The following is a 17,952-nucleotide window of genomic DNA, read 5'->3' as shown; positions in this document are numbered from 1 at the left end:
TTTTGTCGTTCCTGGTGAGTTCACGCACGCGCGCACACACACCAGCTTACATCACTGCAGGAACACGCGCCAGGGTGGAGGATCTTGTCGTGCCCCTTCACAGCAGCGCAAAGGTGAGAGAGAGGCGCTCTGAAGGACGACGATAAGCTCATCCGCACAGGCGCGCGCACTCTGGTAATCCCCTAAAGAGGGCGGCAAGATGACGGAGGTGTCTGCAAGAAAGGAGCGGCGCGAGCAGCGTCAGCGAGCGCTCGGGGTAGACTGCGTAGACCGCCTCACATGGAAAGAGTGGGAGCCGGGCAAGGAGTACAAGCGCAAGATTCTCGTCAAGAACATTGACCGTGCCTCGCAGACGATTCAGCTTTCACTGCCAGTGAACCGCAAGACCTTCATTACGCCTTTTCCGGAGCCAATCACGCTGAGCAGCGGCGTGTCACACGAAATCGTCATTTCCTTTCGCCCTACAGAGCTGGTGGAACTGCATGACGCTGTCACCGTCACTGTGGAAGGCCGCGGCTCCTTCCAGGTACGATTGGACTGCCTTACGCCGTACGCGAAGCTGACGCTGCCGCCCAGCCACGACTTCGGCTACTGCGCCGTCGGCGCCACCGCGCACGCGCAGGTGCAGCTGCAGAACAGCGGAACCGCCCCGGTAGAGTTCAGCTGGGAAGTCTCGACGCCGTTCTGCATTCTGCCCAGTCACGCCGTGCTGGATGAGGGGGAGATAATGCACATCACACTTCTGTTCACGCCGACGGAGGGGTGCACAATGGTGGCACAGGCTGTGTGCCGTCTGACCGGGACTAACGATGTAATCGCCGCCCTCAAGATATCCGGCATCGGCAAGTACCCGTATATTTGTTTTCAGGAGCCGACCGCAGAGGAGAGGACGCTGGTGGTGCAGATGGAGGCGCAGCAGAACAGCGGCAGCGGCAGCAGCAAGCTGATCCACGTGTACAACCCCTCGCCGGTGCCCGTGTCGGTGCGCATTCGGCGCGTGGACGAAAGCCTAATGTGCGCCTTCCACTTTGCTGTCGAGGGAAAGGTGGCGGTGGAGCAAGACGATCCGAATGGTGAAGGCACCTTTCTCGTATCGCGCGGTGCGGTGCAGCCGGTGCGCATCCACTACACCCCCGGGAGTCCCGGGGTGATCGACTTCAACACCTTTCAGTTCGACTGCGCGCATGGCAACTCGTTGCAGGTGGAGCTTAGTGGAACGACGCTTGGCCCGCGCGTGACGGCATCGATCAGTAGTCTCGACTACGAGGCTGTGGACCTGGAGCACATGCCCCCCGAGAAGCAGCTCACGCGTCACTTGACGCTGCGAAACGCGTCGGCAACGGACGCCTCCTTCACGTGGATGAACACGCTGCCGGGGGCGGCCTTTTCCGTAGTACCTCACAGCGGTGTTGTTGCGGCGCAGTCGAGTCTGCAGGTGGCCATCACTTTCCGGCCCACGCACCCCATCCTCTACTACCGTCGCCTGTACCTGCTCATCGAGGGTGCAAAGGATGTTGTGGGGGTCGATGTGCTAGGTGGTGCCTACACTAGCGCTATGCGGCCGCCGACGTTGACTCTCGCGGACGTCGAGGCGGCGCGGCTGCGGACGGAGCGAGGCTTGGGGCTGCTCACCCCGGAGCAGCTTGCGACCGTCGCCGCGGCGGCAGCAGCCGCAGAGGACGAGTTGATGGGCAGCAAGCAGGAGAACGGCCAGCGCGGAGGCCGGCGCTGCTCCGTGCCTGCTTCGACGCTCGAAATTTGGCGGCGTATCGAGGAAGACGTCCGCAGCCCCGGCGTGGTCATGCGTGGCGCAAAACGCAAAGTGCGCGTGCCGCTGAGCAACTTGGAGACCGCCAACGGCAGCGTTTCCATCGACACACCCTTCGGAGTCGATGCAAAGCCTCTCTACACGTTTGGCGGTGGTGGAAAAAGCGGCAGCGACTTGCGTGGGAACCTGGTGACGGTCATGAACACATCCGACGCGACCGCTGTGGCTACCTGGAGTCTGCCCGCATCGCAAGCGTGCCCGTACACGGTAGTGCCCACGCAACAGGTTGTCCCTCCTAACGGCTCTGCTGTCTTCCAGCTCCAGTGCAGCAGCACCGTGAGCGATGAGCTGCCGGCCGCCTGCACGCTCGAGTGCTATGTGAACTATGAGTCCATGTCTGCCTTCTACTTGGCGCCAGACGCGTGCGTGGTGCCGCCGCAGTGCTTCACAGTGACCTGCACGAGTGCCATCATTTCGGTATTCACCTCAGCGAAGCAGAAATCGCAGTACCAGCAGCAGAGCGCATCCAGCCACATCAGCTACGCGCGTCAGGTGTGCCTGCCGGCGTGCCGCGTCGGTGGCTCTTCCTACCAAGTGATAGCGCTCCGGAACAAGGCTGCTACGCCGGTGCGTTACGAGGTAGCTGATATCATACTCAAGCAGGTCAGTGCAGTCGTCGTGCCACCGAATATGAAACCTGTGGCACCGGAGAGAAAAGCCTCAGCAGCTGCAGTGGAAGCAAGAGCAGCGCCGCAAGAAGCCGGCGAGGTGAGCGAGGCTGTGTTCTCGGTGTACCCAACCGCAGGCGTCGTTCCGGCTCTGGGCCGCCAGCTGCTTGTGGTGAAATTCAGCCCCAGAGACACGGCGCAGTACGCAGCGTCAGCTAGGATTCTGTGGGACGCAAATGCGATGCACTCCACCGCCTCCCCCGCCGCTAGTGCTGCACTATCAGCTGCCGCGGACACCACTCACCTCAACCTCTTCGGCGAAGTATGCCTCCCGCAGCTCCAGTGGCGCCAGGTTGACGAAGACGTGACGGTGCCGCTGAGCATGATTACGCTACCGCCGAGTTGCGTCTCGGGCGAATCGCAGCAGCGCGCGTGGGTGCGCAACCCGACGGCGCTGCCAGTGGCGTTCCGCTTCGACACGTCAGCGGAACTTCTCGGGGTGCTTCGCATGGAGCCTGAGCAGGGTATGGTGCCCGGCGGTGCGCGGCTCCCCGTCACGCTCTTCTTCAGCCCACAGCAGCCTCGCGTGTTCGACGGCTTTCTGCAGCTCTACGTGCAAGAGGGAGCCGAGGAAGCGGCAGCGCCGGGCGCGACGCAGCTTCAGTACTGTCAGCAGCTGCGCGTGCTCGGCGAAGGCGCGTACGGAGGCGTGGAGGTGGAGCCGCGGATCATGGACATCGGAGATACCGCTGACACACGAGAGCAGCAGGCCGCCCTCACGCTGTACAACAGCGGCTACTGCGATGTGCAGTACGATGTACGTGCCATGCTGGTGCACGCCGGCAAGTCGGAAGCCGCCGCCGCGGTGGTGCCACGCCTTCACAACAGCCGCGGTGTCCTACCAGCGCGCACGCACACAGCAGTGCTCGTGGCGGCGCAGCCTGCGCCGGGCTTGACGGAGTTCCTCGTCTATGCCATCGTTAGCGGCTTGTCCACCAACGTGGCCAATGTGCCGAACGCATCAACCGCAGAGGAGGCTGAACGGCACCCCCATTGCCGCTGGCGCCTGCGGGCCGCACACCCAGCAGTGCAGGTGGTGGACGTCGACCTCCCCGGCGTGGCGCGGCCGCTGGCGTGGCAGCAGCTCAGTCTCAACGCCATCAACGCGCAGCTCGCCACTGCTGCTGCGGAGCCTGAGGACAGCAGCAATAGCGTACACGCCTCCTTCCAGCACTACGTTAGCGGATTGGACCCAATTTCGATGGATCTTGGCGTAGCGCACGAAGGTGACAGCACCGTGTGCCTCAAGGTGAGCCTCAAGAACACCGGCGACTGCCCGGCGCCGTTCGACGTGATGCTACCAACGCAGCATGAGGCGAACAGAGAGCACTGGTGCCTGGAAAACACAGAGCTGGCAAGTTTGTACTACATCATTGATCGCGGACTCGTGACGGTGGCACCGCAGCAGGGAAGCATTGATGTTGGGCAGACAGTTCAGCTTGAGGTGCGTTACGTGCACAGCGAGGTGGGTGTCCATCGACTGCCGATGGTACTGCGCGTTGGCCGCGGTGGGCGGCGCGTCGCTGTGGTGCTGGAAGGACGCACGTTGCCTGCTGAGGTACGCGCGTTGAACTTCCACCACCAGAAGGTGTACGAGTTGATGCCGGTCGCCCTCGGCGACATGGAGCCGCCGCTGCAGTTTATCACGGCAACAAACCCGTTTGATGAGCCTGTCGAATACTCGGTCGACTTGGTGGCACTGCAGGAACACACACGAGAGCACTACGGCTTCCCTGTGTTTCAGTGCGTCGACCCGCGGGGCACGGTTTCGCCACGCGGCACGGTCTACATCGGCTTCTACTTCAGGCCGCTGGAGGCGAGAGAGTACCGCGTGAGCGTCCTGCTGCAGACAGTGCAGGGAGAGGGCTACTACGTCGATTTGGTCGGCAGTGGCTACCACCCACGCCAGGTGGCGGCGACGTCGGTGATGCAGTGGATCGATCATGCACTGATGCAAGTTCCCGCCGTCCCGCCCACCCTCCCCGCGCGCGCGCACGCTGCGTTCTTGTCCGACGACATCTGCAAGCTCGGCGCCGTCCCGTACTTCACACTGTGTAGGCGCACCTGCACATTGCAGCTCGCTGCCGGCTGTCCGACTGCCATGCGCTACACCTGGCACGTCTATCGCCCGCAGCGGGGTGACGCACAGGCCGTTGTGCGCCCCTCCGAAGGCGTTGTGCAGCCCGGCAAGGAGCAGACGTTTAAGATACTCTTCTACGCAGGCAGCACTAGCCAAGTGCTGGAGAGACTTATGACGTGTGTTGTTGTGCCTTGCGCCGCGGCGAGCGACGGGGAAGAAAAGCAGCACAGTGACAGTGGAGGTCGCCGTGGTCGCCGTACTAGGGCAACGCCGCTCCCTAGCCTCAACTCCTCGCGTGACGGCAGCAGCAGTGCAGCGTCGCTCAGCCTTCTTCTGCAAGCGCGAGTGATGCCGCGGGACGACTATGAGGCCCTCTACGGATCAGAGAAGCTGAGTACCGCCTTCGCGCCGCCCCTCTACAATAGCCACGCTGATCCAGTGTCCCCCACACTGTTACCAGTCGCCTCCCAGAACACCACAAGCCCTGCCACGACGGCAGAGGTATGCTTTGTGAAAGAGGTGATGGACGAGCTCATCCGCTCCCTGGTCGCCACGCCCGCCGTTCAGAGCTCCTTCACAGCCTTGTGCGCCCCCCATCACGTGACGTACGCCAATATGCGAGTCCTGCATGCCGCGAAGGCGACCAACGCAGAAGCCGTGTCCACCGCAGCAGCGGCAGCGCTGAGTCGCGGAAACGCCAGCTCTGCCATGGCAACGGAGGAATTACTGGAGGAGCTTCTCTGCAGTGCGCTTGCTGAAGCAGTCGCTGTCGTTTAACGCGCGTGATCGACCGCACGTCTGCTTGTGTGTGTGTGTATGTGTGTGTATGTGTGTGTCCTGTCTGTCTGTGCAGGAGGAGGGCGAAAGGCTGAGGCGAAGGCAGCCACCCTCCTCCTGCACAAGACCAATAGACACACACATACGCACTCCCTCTTCTATGTTCCCTTTCTCGCTTTCTGTTTTGATGTAAAGCGTTCAGCATGTACAGCCCATCGCATGTAGGCTTGCTCCAGCGTCTTCTCTTCTCCGTGTGTGTGTGTGTGTGTGTGTGTGTTGGGGGGTGCGCAGGTCGCCAGGCTTGTTTGTCGCAGCGCGTAGCTGTCCAAGGAAGCTACTGTTTAGTCGCGTCTTCATGGCGAAGGTGCAACCAGCTCCAGAAGTGGAAGAGCACAAATGAAAAGGAGGTGACGTACACCTTGAGAAGTACGTATCGGCGTGCAGATGTCCTGACTGGGCACGGCAGCGAGGCCATGGAGGGGAAGAGGGATTGCCCTGTATTGTGTGTTGATCGTGCGACTTCGGTGCCAGCAACGATGCCATCCCCACCCCTCGCACCTGCGCCCGGAGCCATTTTCACGAGAGTCATCGCCTGGGTGTGAAGCGTACACGCGACGGGAGATGGAAGCGTTTCTTTCCCATACCGTCGTGTGGCTGCTCGTCCCTCGTCGTCCTCTTCCATGATGAGCGCTCTGTTGACTACGGGCGGATTTCACCTCGGCCGGGTAGGCGAAAGACGTTGGCAACGCTGTCGACGACCTCAATCCACGATTGAGGCCCGCTTATCGTACCCCACACACCCGCCTCCCTCCATCCTTATGAGTCATTACAGTGCTTCGCCTTCTCGAACTATTTCTATCCTACTCACCCTCCCTGCCCTCAACCCCTCATCACATCTGTCGCGAATCACATCAACAAAACACGCCTTCGCCTCGCATCTGCATGCATAGAAGAGGATTACAGTAGGAATCATGGTCTTTCAGAAGAAGAAGGCTGAGGTGTGCATCCGTACCTCCCAGTTCAAGGTGAACAAGCTGCTCAACCGCAAGCAGTTCATCGTGGAGGTAAACCATCCGCATTGGTGCGGTACCGTGCCGACGCAGCTGATCCGCAAGAAGCTGGCCACGCTGTACAAGGTTCCGGATGCGAGCCAGGTGTCCCTCTTCGGCTTCAAGACGAAGTTCGGCGGCGGCAAGACCACCGGCTTTGGTCTGATCTACGACGACCTCGCGTCCCTGAAGCGCTTTGAGCCCAACTACCGCAAGACTCGCATGGGCTTCGGCAAGGCTCGCCTGCCGGCCCGCAAGTCGGTGAAGGAGCGCCGCAACCGCAACAAGAAGCTGCGCGGCAAGGCGAAGGGCAAGCAGGTGGCCAAGAAGAAGTAAGGCTCCGTGTCGCAGCTGCACACACTCTGCATCTCGCCTCTACCCTCTCCCTGACCCTTCTCTATTGTGCCTACTTCTCCCACGCGCACACACGCGCAGCCTACCAGCCACTCCAGTTTCTCTGGGTGCCCTGGTGGCCCTGCCTTGTCTGTATATCGCTAGGTGATGGCGAGTTTTCCAAAAGGCAGTGGGTGGGGGGTCGAGTGGAATTGGTAGCGAGAGAAGGGGGTCCGTTAGGAGGTGCGGGTGTCTGCTACGCCAGCAGCAGCCACAGTAGTCGTGGCAGGCACTGAGGCTCCTTTCTGTTTGATTTCTCCTCCTCTCCTGTTCTTTCTGGTTTTCACTTTGGTCTCTCCATGTTATTTGGCCCCCAAAACAGCAGACAGACACACAGATGCCCCACACGTCGCCTGGGAGACGTAGCACCTGGCAGCACCAACACGCCAGCAGCTGCCGCCCCCCGACGAAAGTGAGCCGAGAAAAAGAGTTCAGTTGGAGGGTGAGGAGCACAGTGGTGTGCAACGCGCTTTTTCGGGGTGCCGTCGCAGACGAAACAGTGCAGTAACTCACCCGTCCATGCACGCATGTATGCCGTGAGTCACTGCACGTGCTGCAGGTCGATATGCTCTCGCCCTTCATGTGCAATGCCTGCCACGCGAATACCCCTCGAGCACGTCAGCTCTTCTCGCCTCCGTGATGCGCCGCTCTCCACTAATATCGCTACTACTATTTCTGTCCCACTCACCCTCCCTGCCCTCAACCCCTCATCACATCTGTCGCGAATCACATCAACAAAACACGCCTTCGCCTCGCATCTGCATGCATAGAAGAGGATTACAGTAGGAATCATGGTCTTTCAGAAGAAGAAGGCTGAGGTGTGCATCCGTACCTCCCAGTTCAAGGTGAACAAGCTGCTCAACCGCAAGCAGTTCATCGTGGAGGTAAACCATCCGCATTGGTGCGGTACCGTGCCGACGCAGCTGATCCGCAAGAAGCTGGCCACGCTGTACAAGGTTCCGGATGCGAGCCAGGTGTCCCTCTTCGGCTTCAAGACGAAGTTCGGCGGCGGCAAGACCACCGGCTTTGGTCTGATCTACGACGACCTCGCGTCCCTGAAGCGCTTTGAGCCCAACTACCGCAAGACTCGCATGGGCTTCGGCAAGGCTCGCCTGCCGGCCCGCAAGTCGGTGAAGGAGCGCCGCAACCGCAACAAGAAGCTGCGCGGCAAGGCGAAGGGCAAGCAGGTGGCCAAGAAGAAGTAAGGCTCCGTGTCGCAGCTGCACACACTCTGCATCTCGCCTCTACCCTCTCCCTGACCCTTCTCTCTTGTGCCTACTTCTCCCACGCGCACACACGCGCAGCCTACCAGCCACTCCAGTTTCTCTGGGTGCCCTGGTGGCCCTGCCTTGTCTGTATATCGCTAGGTGATGGCGAGTTTTCCAAAAGGCAGTGGGTGGGGGGTCGAGTGGAATTGGTAGCGAGAGAAGGGGGTCCGTTAGGAGGTGCGGGTGTCTGCTACGCCAGCAGCAGCCACAGTAGTCGTGGCAGGCACTGAGGCTCCTTTCTGTTTGATTTCTCCTCCTCTCCTGTTCTTTCTGGTTTTCACTTTGGTCTCTCCATGTTATTTGGCCCCCAAAACAGCAGACAGACACACAGATGCCCCACACGTCGCCTGGGAGACGTAGCACCTGGCAGCACCAACACGCCAGCAGCTGCCGCCCCCCGACGAAAGTGAGCCGAGAAAAAGAGTTCAGTTGGAGGGTGAGGAGCACAGTGGTGTGCAACGCGCTTTTTCGGGGTGCCGTCGCAGACGAAACAGTGCAGTAACTCACCCGTCCATGCACGCATGTATGCCGTGAGTCACTGCACGTGCTGCAGGTCGATATGCTCTCGCCCTTCATGTGCAATGCCTGCCACCTCTTCGTCTTTTTTTCGTGCTACTGTCCCGAGCACACACATATGTACCTCCACGTACCAGCGAGCATACGCTTGGGCAGCATCACTACGCAGCTGCAATCACAAACCTCGTCGTCTCTGCACCCTTCCCCTCCCCCCTCCCTCCGCCACCTTGCAGCTACTTCCTGCTTTCTCCTTTGCTGTTGTTGGTGCTTCACTGTTCGCACACCTGCTCCTCCATAGAACGGCTCCCCCTCCCACGTACCTCATCTACCTCCGGCCAATAGCTACGTTGTCTTCTCCCCTAGTGTGCGCGCAAGGCAAAGCAAACATCGCCTGCTCCATCACACACACACACACACAACACGGAGGAGTGGCACAAACCAAAAACGAACACAAGCAGAAAAAACAACGAGACATAGTTTGTTTCCTTTGTTGTGTTCCTGTCTGTCTGAGGGGCATACACGCCAACTTTTCATCCCTCTTCCTCCCCCCTCCTTGCTCCACACGCCCCCACCCTTTCGCTCTCTCTTCTGATAGACGCCTTTCTCGCCGCAGTGGGGCGGTGGCAGGCCGAGCCGAGATACGGGCATACAAGAAGGTCTTGAGCTGAGGCGCTGAGGTTGTGCATACGAATTTCCAAGGGAAAGGGCAGGCTTAAGAGACTGCCCCCTTCATTGACCATCACCATCACAGTGAACAGGCGATTTTGATCGCCCCCTCCTCGATAGCTCGCTCGCTCGCTGTGTAACTCAACGCCTGTCCTCTCTGTCCCGGTCTCGTTAATCCTCCACTTTGCGCGATCCTTCCTTCCAAGAAAATGTTTAGGATGCCTGCAGTCAAGAAGCCTCTCTCCAGCCACCGGCCGAGCGAGGCGCGCAAGCCCACGGAGGGCCCTGCGCCAAGCCCCTACGTACCCGCCACGCCGACGAGCGTCAAGAGCGTGACCTTTGATTGGGTCCAGGCCTGCCCCATCTACACCATCAAGGGCAACAGCGTTTGGCATAAAGGCGGTGGTGAGCTGCCGTACCGCCCTGTCATTGGCGATCTCGCGATGCGGCCAAACACAGGCAAATATTTCTTCTCCTACCGCATCAACACCGACAACAGCCGTGTCGGCTTCTGCACCAGCTGCGTTTACGCCAACGATGCAGATCTGCAGAACGTAGAGTTCGGAAAGGCTGTTACGGTGGACTCGGAGACAAGCGAGTCGCTGCTGGACCAAAACCCGGCGCAGCCGAGCTTTCTGCAGGCCATTGGCGCCGTTCCCGCGCTGCCCAGCACGCGTTGGGAGGCCTACATGGATCTACAAACCTCAAAGGTGTTCGTGAACGGCGTGGAAAAGCGCAGCTTCTGGCGTCTTTTCGTGCCCATCAGTGGTGGCGTTGCCTCCTTCGTAGTGGACACCGACGCCGGTGCGGTGCAAATGTTCATGAACGGCAAGTACGTGGGCATGATGCTGGATGCGCAGAGCGGGCTGAAGGGCAACACGGTATACCCCTGTGTGGGCATCTCCGGGTGTGACATGGCCAATCGCAGCATCCAGAGTGGGTGCATGGGTGCCTTTGTCGAGCCAGCCCATGCGTTTGACTGCCTCTACTAGTCACAGGTGGGCTCCGCTCAACCTAGCGGATGCTATTTTGCTTGCCCGCTTTTCCTTTGTGTGTTATTTTCGTCTGGACGCTATTCTTGCCGTTGCCATCCCTACTAACCCTCCCCCGCCGCATCAGTCTCTACGCTTCCCCTCTCCACGCGTGCAGGGTGACGTATCTGTATGCGTGCGTGTGCCAGATCGAGAGGAAGAAGGCACCGGGCTTATGTATCACATCGGTAGTCGGTGTCAAATGTGTGTATGTATTGGTACCTCGGTGGCCATCTTTGAGTGTACCTCATCGTAGTTCCCAAGAGACATGACTTGCTGTGTGGGTGCGTTACCTTTCATTTATAGTTCCCCCTCCCCCTCTTCCTTCCCCACGTCTTGAGTGCCGCCTCGGGTTGCCTGGACAGTGGACGTGTGCACAGCAGTCCCCCTCCCCCAACCCCATCGTTACTCGAGATACCGCACACCCCTTTTGCTGTCTTGTTTTTATCTAATGGCATGCCCATGTATATATATGCTTATGTACACTTTCGCTTGGATGCGCGTAAACCGTGTGCGATGTTTTTTTCTCGCTCTTTTTCACGTTTGTATGTGTGTCCGCGTATGCCTTGCCTTGGTCCAATCGCTCGTTTTCGAGGCCCATTTTTCTTCTTTCACATACCGTGAAGGTGAGAGCGATATAGTCGCCTTCGCTTTGCTTCCGCACCACTCCTCCGGCCCACCGACGGACACACACACACACACACACACACACACGTCCCCCTCCTCCCTCCCCATCATCATCATCACTCTCCCCCTACGAATGTAATCGCTTTTTTTCTTTTTCACTTAGCTGCGAAAGATCGTGTGATTTGATGTACAGGTATTGCCCTTCCCTACGCCTCAAACCCCCCTCCTCCTCCTCCTCCTCTTCCCTGCCTTTACGTCTTCTGTGCCTTTGCGTTTCTTTTCGTGTGTGTGTGTGTGTGTGGAGGGGGGGGTTCTGATTTCATTGCCATTCTCGTTCGGGCTGACGTATCTCTCGGCTCTCTTCTTGTTTTCCGTCACTCGTTCTGCCCTTATGTATGCTTCCATGGTTTGCGTTGATGCACCATGTGAGGCTACCGCCATTTTGGGGGGCGATGTGCATATGAACGGTTCTTGATAAGGTCTCTGCATGCGCGCATGCGCCTCCTTTATCCTCTTCCCTTTGTGTGTATGAGTGTGTGTCTTGCACGTATGAGGCTCCGTCGCTTGGCATGTGTCTTTCTTGTCTGTATGCGCGCTTGTGTGCGTGGGTGTGGGAACGGAGAGAGGGGGTGGGCGGGTATCTTTACGATTGTTGTTTGCTTTGTGCCATGCTTTCTTCCGATGTGTGCATGTGAGTTTGTCTGCTGTCTCCTTTGGATTGTTTTTTGTTCCCCGTGGTTCTCTGCCTACTTCCGTGCTGCTGGTCTTGCGGTGTTTTCTTTGTGGATGTTGGTTTGTTTGTGTATCGCTGGTCTTGCCTCAATGAACATGTACGCTCTGGTTAGTACTCTGGTGACGCGTGCTTCTCCTTTTGTTTTTCGCCTCATTCCGCGCGCGCGCACACACACGTACTGGAACGCAGGCACTTTCAACGATAGATCGCTCGCTCTCGCTCTCGGTGTTCCTCGTGTGGTTCGATCCCTCTTCCAAGTGTTTCGGTATCTGTACTACATACTGCGCTAGCCCACCACTCGGTGCGAAACGCACTTCCAAACGAACCGAAAAAGTTTAAACAAGCGTGCAATAGAAGAGACAGAGGCCGACACTGTAGTCGGTTGCGCGTGCGGTGAAACGAGCACGTGTGCCTGCTGAGTCGCTGCCGCTCCTACTCTCTCGCTTGCAGTCTTGTTGACTGCACTGCACGCCCGCACAGCATCGCAGCACTTTGAATCTGGTGTCCATGCTACAAGAATGCTCCAGACAAGGCCCCGGCTCCCTCCCCCCCCCCCATCACCCCTGTTGATGGCGAAACGGCGGAGAACTACATCGCCGCTCAAGTCCCTCTCAAGCATACACGCTGTCATGCAACCCTTCTCCGCATGCACCCGTCGTCTACGTGTCCTCTTTCTTTTGCTTCCTCTCCTTGTGTCTACTTCCTGTCTCTCTTCCTCGCCCCATAAAAAGGAGGACGGGCGCCCGTGGCGCTTCGAATGTATGGTTGGCTGGGTGGGTGGATACGTGTGTTTGCGTGTGTGAGGTTCTGCAGCCATGCAAAGCGTGGTACCCTGTGTGATGTCTGCGCGTGTAGGGAAGATCACATTTCCAAGCGGAGAGGTCGGTTTCGGGAGGGGAGGGCGGGGGGCACGAGGGATGGGCGGTGAGGGGCAGATAGAAGCGGGAGAAACTTCTTCTGTCTGCCTCTCCCTCCCTCCTGGTCACACTCCCCCCTCTCTCTTTCCGTTCTTCATACCTTCGTCGCTAAGTGCAGTGATCTGAGATGTTGTCGTTTGGTGGTTGTTTGTGTGTGCAGATGTATCTCTCTCTCTCTCTCGCTGTGCGTGTGTATCACGACGAGGCCGGTGCAGTGCTGCCAGAACGCTCTTGTGCTCGAGTTGCGGTGTGGTGTGGTTGTTCAAGGGGCAGCTACGCCACAGCCTCTTCGCCGCTTGCCTCCCTTTCCCCTCCTCCTCCTCATCTTTCTAGATGATGAGCAACGATACGATTAGGACACCTTTAGATACGCTCTGGCACACACGCATACGCACGCATGCGCGCTCGCGTTTTTTTTCGTGTACGCGCGGGTGCGTATATTCTGTATGGCAGGGGACACGTACGTGCAAACGAACTTCATCAATAGCCTCGACTCATCTGACGCGTAGGGACTTCGAGGAGCGGGGAGAAGAAAGGCGTATTTGAGGGAGGCGAGAACGGGCCGTGGCGGACATCAAGTGCTGCGACGGCGGCCGTATTCCCAGGACCAGACGGTTTCGGCGGTTGCTCACAGGTTTCAGTGTGCATTGGAAGGACACGCCTCCTCTTGTGCTCGCTCGGGTGCGGCGTGGTCTGCGCCTGCGAAGGTGCCCTTCTCTGTGCGTGCTCAGATGGGATGGAGGCGTCGACGCCCCTCGAAGGTGCGCCACTGCTTTTTCGACACCCCCTCGGGTCACATCCTCTCCCTCTCTTTCACTGGCCCCTTTTTTGTCGTGCCTTTCGCCCTGGCGCGCCTCGCTCTGCAAGGCAGCTACTCCCCACCCACCCACCCACCCCACACACACACACACAACGCCACCCATCTCGCATTTCTTCAGATTGCCTGTCACCCCCTTCCTCCGAGGCCTTCATTGAAAATTACCCAAAAAAAAAACGAAGGCTGAAGGTACACCGTGACGCCGACCGAGCTCATGAGCACTGTAGCCGAGCTGCAAGCTCAACTTGATGCGCTGCGTGCCCGCAATGCGCAAGAAGTAGAGGCGGCCAAGGCTACACTCGCCAAGCTGCAGCAGGACCTCAACTATATGCAGGAGGACACGGAAGCTCTCGAGAGAGAGGAGGAGGCGCTCTGCAAGCAATTCGGCAAGAGTCGCGGCACCAGCACGGCGTTGTCGGCAAGCCAGCACACCGACATCATCGCTCAAGGGCTGAGTGCTCTCGTAGAGTGTGACGATAGCAAGTGCTGCTGAGGGCGCGAAGGGCACAAGGAGCGGCACTGTGGTGAAGCTCACCCTTTCCGCTCTTCTCCTTTTTGGCCAGCTCCCGCTCTGCGATGCCCGTCTCTCTCTATCTCCGCTTCTCCACCTCCATTGCGCGCCCAGAGTCTCTCCCTCTCTCTTTGGGGGGTCCGCGTATTTGTGTGTTTCGGTGCACTCACATTTTTTTTTATCTGCTCCCGTGCGCTTACTGCTCGTGGTGCAGTAAAGTCCAAGCAGAGGAGGTGGGAAAGAGAAAACCCCTTCAGCGGTGTGTCGCAGTGTCGCCTCCGGCACAAAAGGAAAAAGCACCTGCCATTTGGTATGGTCACATTCATCGACAGCTGCCACACCACTGCAAAGCGCTGCTTCCAGCTTGCTCACCCTCTGACTCGCTTCGCATATCTCGCCCTCTGTCGCTCCTGACGAAGTCTCCTTGCATTCCCTCTTCTGTATTGCCCTTCCACTTCTGCGTCCCTGCTTCTGCATTTCCTGTCGGCGTTACTGCGTTGGTGTTTGATCTCTCCAACGGTGTTGTAGTTGTGTGGGTCTGCCTACCCGCCCAGCCTCCGCTGCACATTTCTCTGTGCCTGCATGCGCACTCTCACTCAGTAGAACGTCATTATCGTGAGACCGCAGAAGGGTGCACAATCACCACGCACACACACGCACACAGAGAACGACAAGCGCAGTTTTTACGGCGTTTTACCTTCGTCTCTCGTTTTTGTTTTTCGATTTCCATTTGTGGCCTCGTGGAAGTCACCACCCCGACCACTGCGTGCGCATGCGTACTTGCACAGAGACGGCGACACCCTCTCTTTCCTGCTCCCTGCGCAGTGGCCACCCCCTCCCTCCCTCCCCCTTGACATTTCAGAAACGACACGGCAAGCATGGGTAGTGCACCATCGGTGCAGGAGCACCTGCAGAAGTGGGAGACCGCGCTCGGGGAGCTCGAGCAGCTCTGCTCGGTCAATCGACGCCTCATGGACCAGGACCGCATCTACGGCAGTGGAACCGCCCTGAACGACATTCACAGGACCACGGATGACGAAGCCACCTCCGACCGAGGAGGAGCTCGGCGGCCATCATCACTTGTTTCCTTCAGCCCCACCACAACGGCAGTCACGCCAGAGGCGGGTATGGGTGTCAGCGCGGGCAGTTTCCATAGACTAAACCGCAGCGGCGCCTCGACGGCCGTCACAGCACCACTACCGGAGAGCCGCACCGGCTTTGGATTCACGGCTTACAGCGGCGCGCCTGGCACCAGCACGGCGACGACTTTGAACTTCGCTCAGGGCGGTGGCACCGCCCTGCCTGGCAACGCGACAAACGACGTGACGAACAGGAGTGCCGGCTCGGCCTCGGTGGGTCAGCAGCAGTCCAAGCACACCCGTCAGCAAGTCCTCGAGATCCGAAAAGCGCGCATGAGCCTCTTTCGCAGCTACGAAGCCGAAAACCCGGATGCACTGACTGACCTCATGCAATGCAGCCACTTCGGCGCTGCCGCTGTGGCTCTCTCCTACCTCCTCGGCGGTGACGCGAACTGCAAGGACCGCCGGCGTCGCGTCACTCTCGAAGACATCTTCTTCGCCACACAGTCCCCGCTGCACATGCTGCACTCCGGATCGCCGCATCTGCCGATCATGACGGGCATCATCCGCGAGTTCCTCGACGTCGATAACCGGTTCAAGGGCGATTACAGCCTGGAAGCGGTGCACCTTGACGTGTCGCCGACAATGGGGCAGGTGGAGCTCGGCCCGAACGAGGTGGGTGACCGGCAGACTCGCATGCAGCTGCCGGAATTCCAGCGCCTTATCACGCAGGACTGCGAGGAAGAGACGCAGGCGATCCGCATTGTCAACTACGACCCGTACGTGCTGGAGCAAGCGATGCTTGTGGACGCCTTCGAAGACGAAGACGAGCTGAACTCCCCGCTTGCAACCTCCGTGCTAGGGCCGAACCCGCACCATTTGGAGCGGCAGTACTCCCCGCGAAACGAGGGCGCGTATGCGGCAGTAGTCGACGTTCGCAATGCCGTGCAGCTTATGGTGACCATCGCTGAGGGCGTCGTGAACGACTCGCTGCACGTGAAGCTGAAGGAAGTACCCGTGGCGTCCCTCTTCAAGGCAATGATGACGGCCAAGGAAGGCCATCGCGCGCGCGGCTTCATTCGCGTGTTCAAGAAGGAGCTCAACCCGGAGTTCACCACGGACGAAATTAAGACGTTCTGGACGCCGGAGCTGCGCAGCGGCAAGGTGCTTGGCACGACGCAGCTGGGCACGAACGCCGTGGCCATCTCTCACCACATCAGCCCCCACATCGTCGGTGTGGCGTGGGCGATGCATCTGCTGGCCGGCGTTCGCCCTGGCACGCACGGGTACGGCAACGGCCTGCCGGTCTCTGACATTATTCGCACCATGAAGCTGCCAGCCGAGGTGTTCGTGGATGGCGTACTACCTCTAGAGCAGGTGTACGAGTACGCCGCCGGCTACGTGCAGCGGTCAAACCGCGACGTGGACGTGCACCTCTACCCGGTGCTCACGAAGATCTTCCGCGAGGACGCGGTGCCGACGATTTCGGTGTTCGATCTCGAGTCCATCCTCATCAACGTGAAGGACGCCAACGCGGACCCGGAGTGCCCGGAGCATGTGATGGTGATAATGTACAACGCATGCGTGGCGCACAATGTGCTGTACATTGCGGAAGAGCCGCAGTGGTGTGTGCTGGCCGGCTACGATCAGGAAATGCAAACGGCCGTGCTGATCGATGCCCACCCGAAGACGTTTTCGCACACCTGGTCGTGCCCGCTGGACCGTCTTCACAAGGCCATGACCGGCAACGGGTACCTGATCTTCTCAAAGCGTAGCACGAACCCGGTGTCGCGGCGCGTTGGCGCCCCAGCCACGATGGCCCCCACAGTGGAGAGTCGACTTGAGCTGGTGGAGCGCCAGCACGAGCTGAGCAGCTCTTGGGAAGGCAAGACCGCATTTGCCGTGCCGAAGGCGTTCACTTTTCCCTCGCTGCCTGTCATGCCGACGATGGTGGCCATGACATGCACCCGACTCGGCGTTCCGACCACATTTGACGACGTGGTGCAGCGCCTTCCGTTCGAAATCTCCGCCCTGGTCATTCGCAACCTGACACTGGAGATCATGCACGTGTGCCTGAAACAGTACTTGCGTGTGGTGGGGTTGCAGGACGAGGTCCAAGTGAAGGCGTATCATGGGGAAAGCAACGCGGATGGGTTCCTCACACTGCAGCTGCCGCAGCTCGAGGAACTCATCCAGACCTCACTCGACGGAAACCATGTCCTGCTGCTGCACTTCGACGCCAGCCGCCTGCTCGTAAACGGGGCATCGCACCCGTTCGGTACCCTTGGTATGGTCGTCGGCTACGACGCGGAGCTCGGAAGCGTGCGCGTGGCGGACGCGAACCCCAACAGCTTCCTGCGCGAGTGGTCGGCGCTGCTGCCAGAGGTGTTCGAGTCCGTGCTGGACAGCGACGTCACACGGAAGCACCGCACCCGCGGCGTGCTGCTCGTCTCGCGTGTTGCCGCAGCCGAGGGTGAGGCAGGTCCGGTGTTTGCGCCGCCGTGCAGCCGTCCTTTCCGCCTCGAACTACTGCCTGTTCTGAACGTCTTCCTTGTGAGCCCCAGCCCCCACTTCCAAGGGATGTCCTTCGCCTTCTCGCAACTGGGCTACTACTACAGCCCAGAGGAGATCTTCTACGAGGCGTATCTAAAGACGATGGATGATCAGCGGCGGCGCGGCAGCCAGGCCTTTGCGTGGCGTGATGTCGAGGTGTCACTGTCGATCATCAACAAAAAAATCGACGCCTCTTTCATGGCGGAAGGGTGCCGGAAGTTCCTCGAGTCGCGCAATGGGCATCAGAGCGGGGCCCAAGAGACGATCTCGGTTCAGGTGCTGGAGGACATCGACGTGGACGAGGAGCTGGACGAGCTTCTGGAGAAGTCTACGCGGTCCTCGGACACGGTCCTTCTGCTGAACTACGACGTTCTGCGCACGCACCAGCTGTCGAACCTCGGCCGCAGTGTGGCTACCGTGAAGAGCTACAACAAAGAGA

The 17,952-nt window shown here is 59.3% G+C and overlaps 6 protein-coding genes across 6 annotated transcripts in view; all 6 read left to right on the top strand.

Moving 5' to 3' along the window:
* Nucleotides 1–199: 199 nt before the first annotated feature.
* On the top strand, nucleotides 200–5,353 carry LMJF_36_2880 (conserved hypothetical protein; the record flags this gene model as incomplete). The annotated part of the gene is made up of 1 exon (XM_001686815.1): nucleotides 200–5,353. The coding sequence occupies one exon, from the start codon at nucleotides 200–202 to the stop codon at nucleotides 5,351–5,353; it is 5,154 nt and encodes a 1,717-aa protein (XP_001686867.1).
* Nucleotides 5,354–6,324: 971 nt separating this feature from the next.
* S24E-2 (40S ribosomal protein S24e) lies at nucleotides 6,325–6,738 on the top strand (the record flags this gene model as incomplete). Its single annotated transcript, XM_001686814.1, has 1 exon — nucleotides 6,325–6,738. One exon carries the CDS (start codon nucleotides 6,325–6,327, stop codon nucleotides 6,736–6,738), a length of 414 nt encoding a protein of 137 aa, XP_001686866.1.
* Nucleotides 6,739–7,586: 848 nt separating this feature from the next.
* Nucleotides 7,587–8,000, top strand: S24E-1 (40S ribosomal protein S24e; the record flags this gene model as incomplete). Its single annotated transcript, XM_001686813.1, has 1 exon — nucleotides 7,587–8,000. The coding sequence occupies one exon, from the start codon at nucleotides 7,587–7,589 to the stop codon at nucleotides 7,998–8,000; it is 414 nt and encodes a 137-aa protein (XP_001686865.1).
* Nucleotides 8,001–9,454: 1,454 nt separating this feature from the next.
* On the top strand, nucleotides 9,455–10,237 carry LMJF_36_2850 (conserved hypothetical protein; the record flags this gene model as incomplete). Its single annotated transcript, XM_001686812.1, has 1 exon — nucleotides 9,455–10,237. One exon carries the CDS (start codon nucleotides 9,455–9,457, stop codon nucleotides 10,235–10,237), a length of 783 nt encoding a protein of 260 aa, XP_001686864.1.
* A 3,347-nt stretch (nucleotides 10,238–13,584) lies between these two features.
* On the top strand, nucleotides 13,585–13,863 carry LMJF_36_2845 (conserved hypothetical protein; the record flags this gene model as incomplete). The annotated part of the gene is made up of 1 exon (XM_001686811.1): nucleotides 13,585–13,863. One exon carries the CDS (start codon nucleotides 13,585–13,587, stop codon nucleotides 13,861–13,863), a length of 279 nt encoding a protein of 92 aa, XP_001686863.1.
* An 896-nt stretch (nucleotides 13,864–14,759) lies between these two features.
* LMJF_36_2840 (conserved hypothetical protein) overlaps nucleotides 14,760–17,952 on the top strand; it is a gene marked incomplete at both ends in the record, with an annotated part of 3,438 nt that continues 245 nt past the window's right edge. The window contains one exon of the mRNA XM_001686810.1: nucleotides 14,760–17,952. This exon is cut by the window's right edge and continues 245 nt beyond it. Coding sequence (XP_001686862.1) covers nucleotides 14,760–17,952 — 3,193 coding nt within the window.

Source organism: Leishmania major, chromosome 36 (assembly GCF_000002725.2).
Source record: "Leishmania major strain Friedlin complete genome, chromosome 36".
In the NCBI taxonomy this organism is placed as follows: Eukaryota; Euglenozoa; class Kinetoplastea; order Trypanosomatida; family Trypanosomatidae; genus Leishmania; species Leishmania major.
Note: the sequence above shows the minus strand (reverse complement) of the source record. Positions and strands in the feature narration are given on the sequence as shown.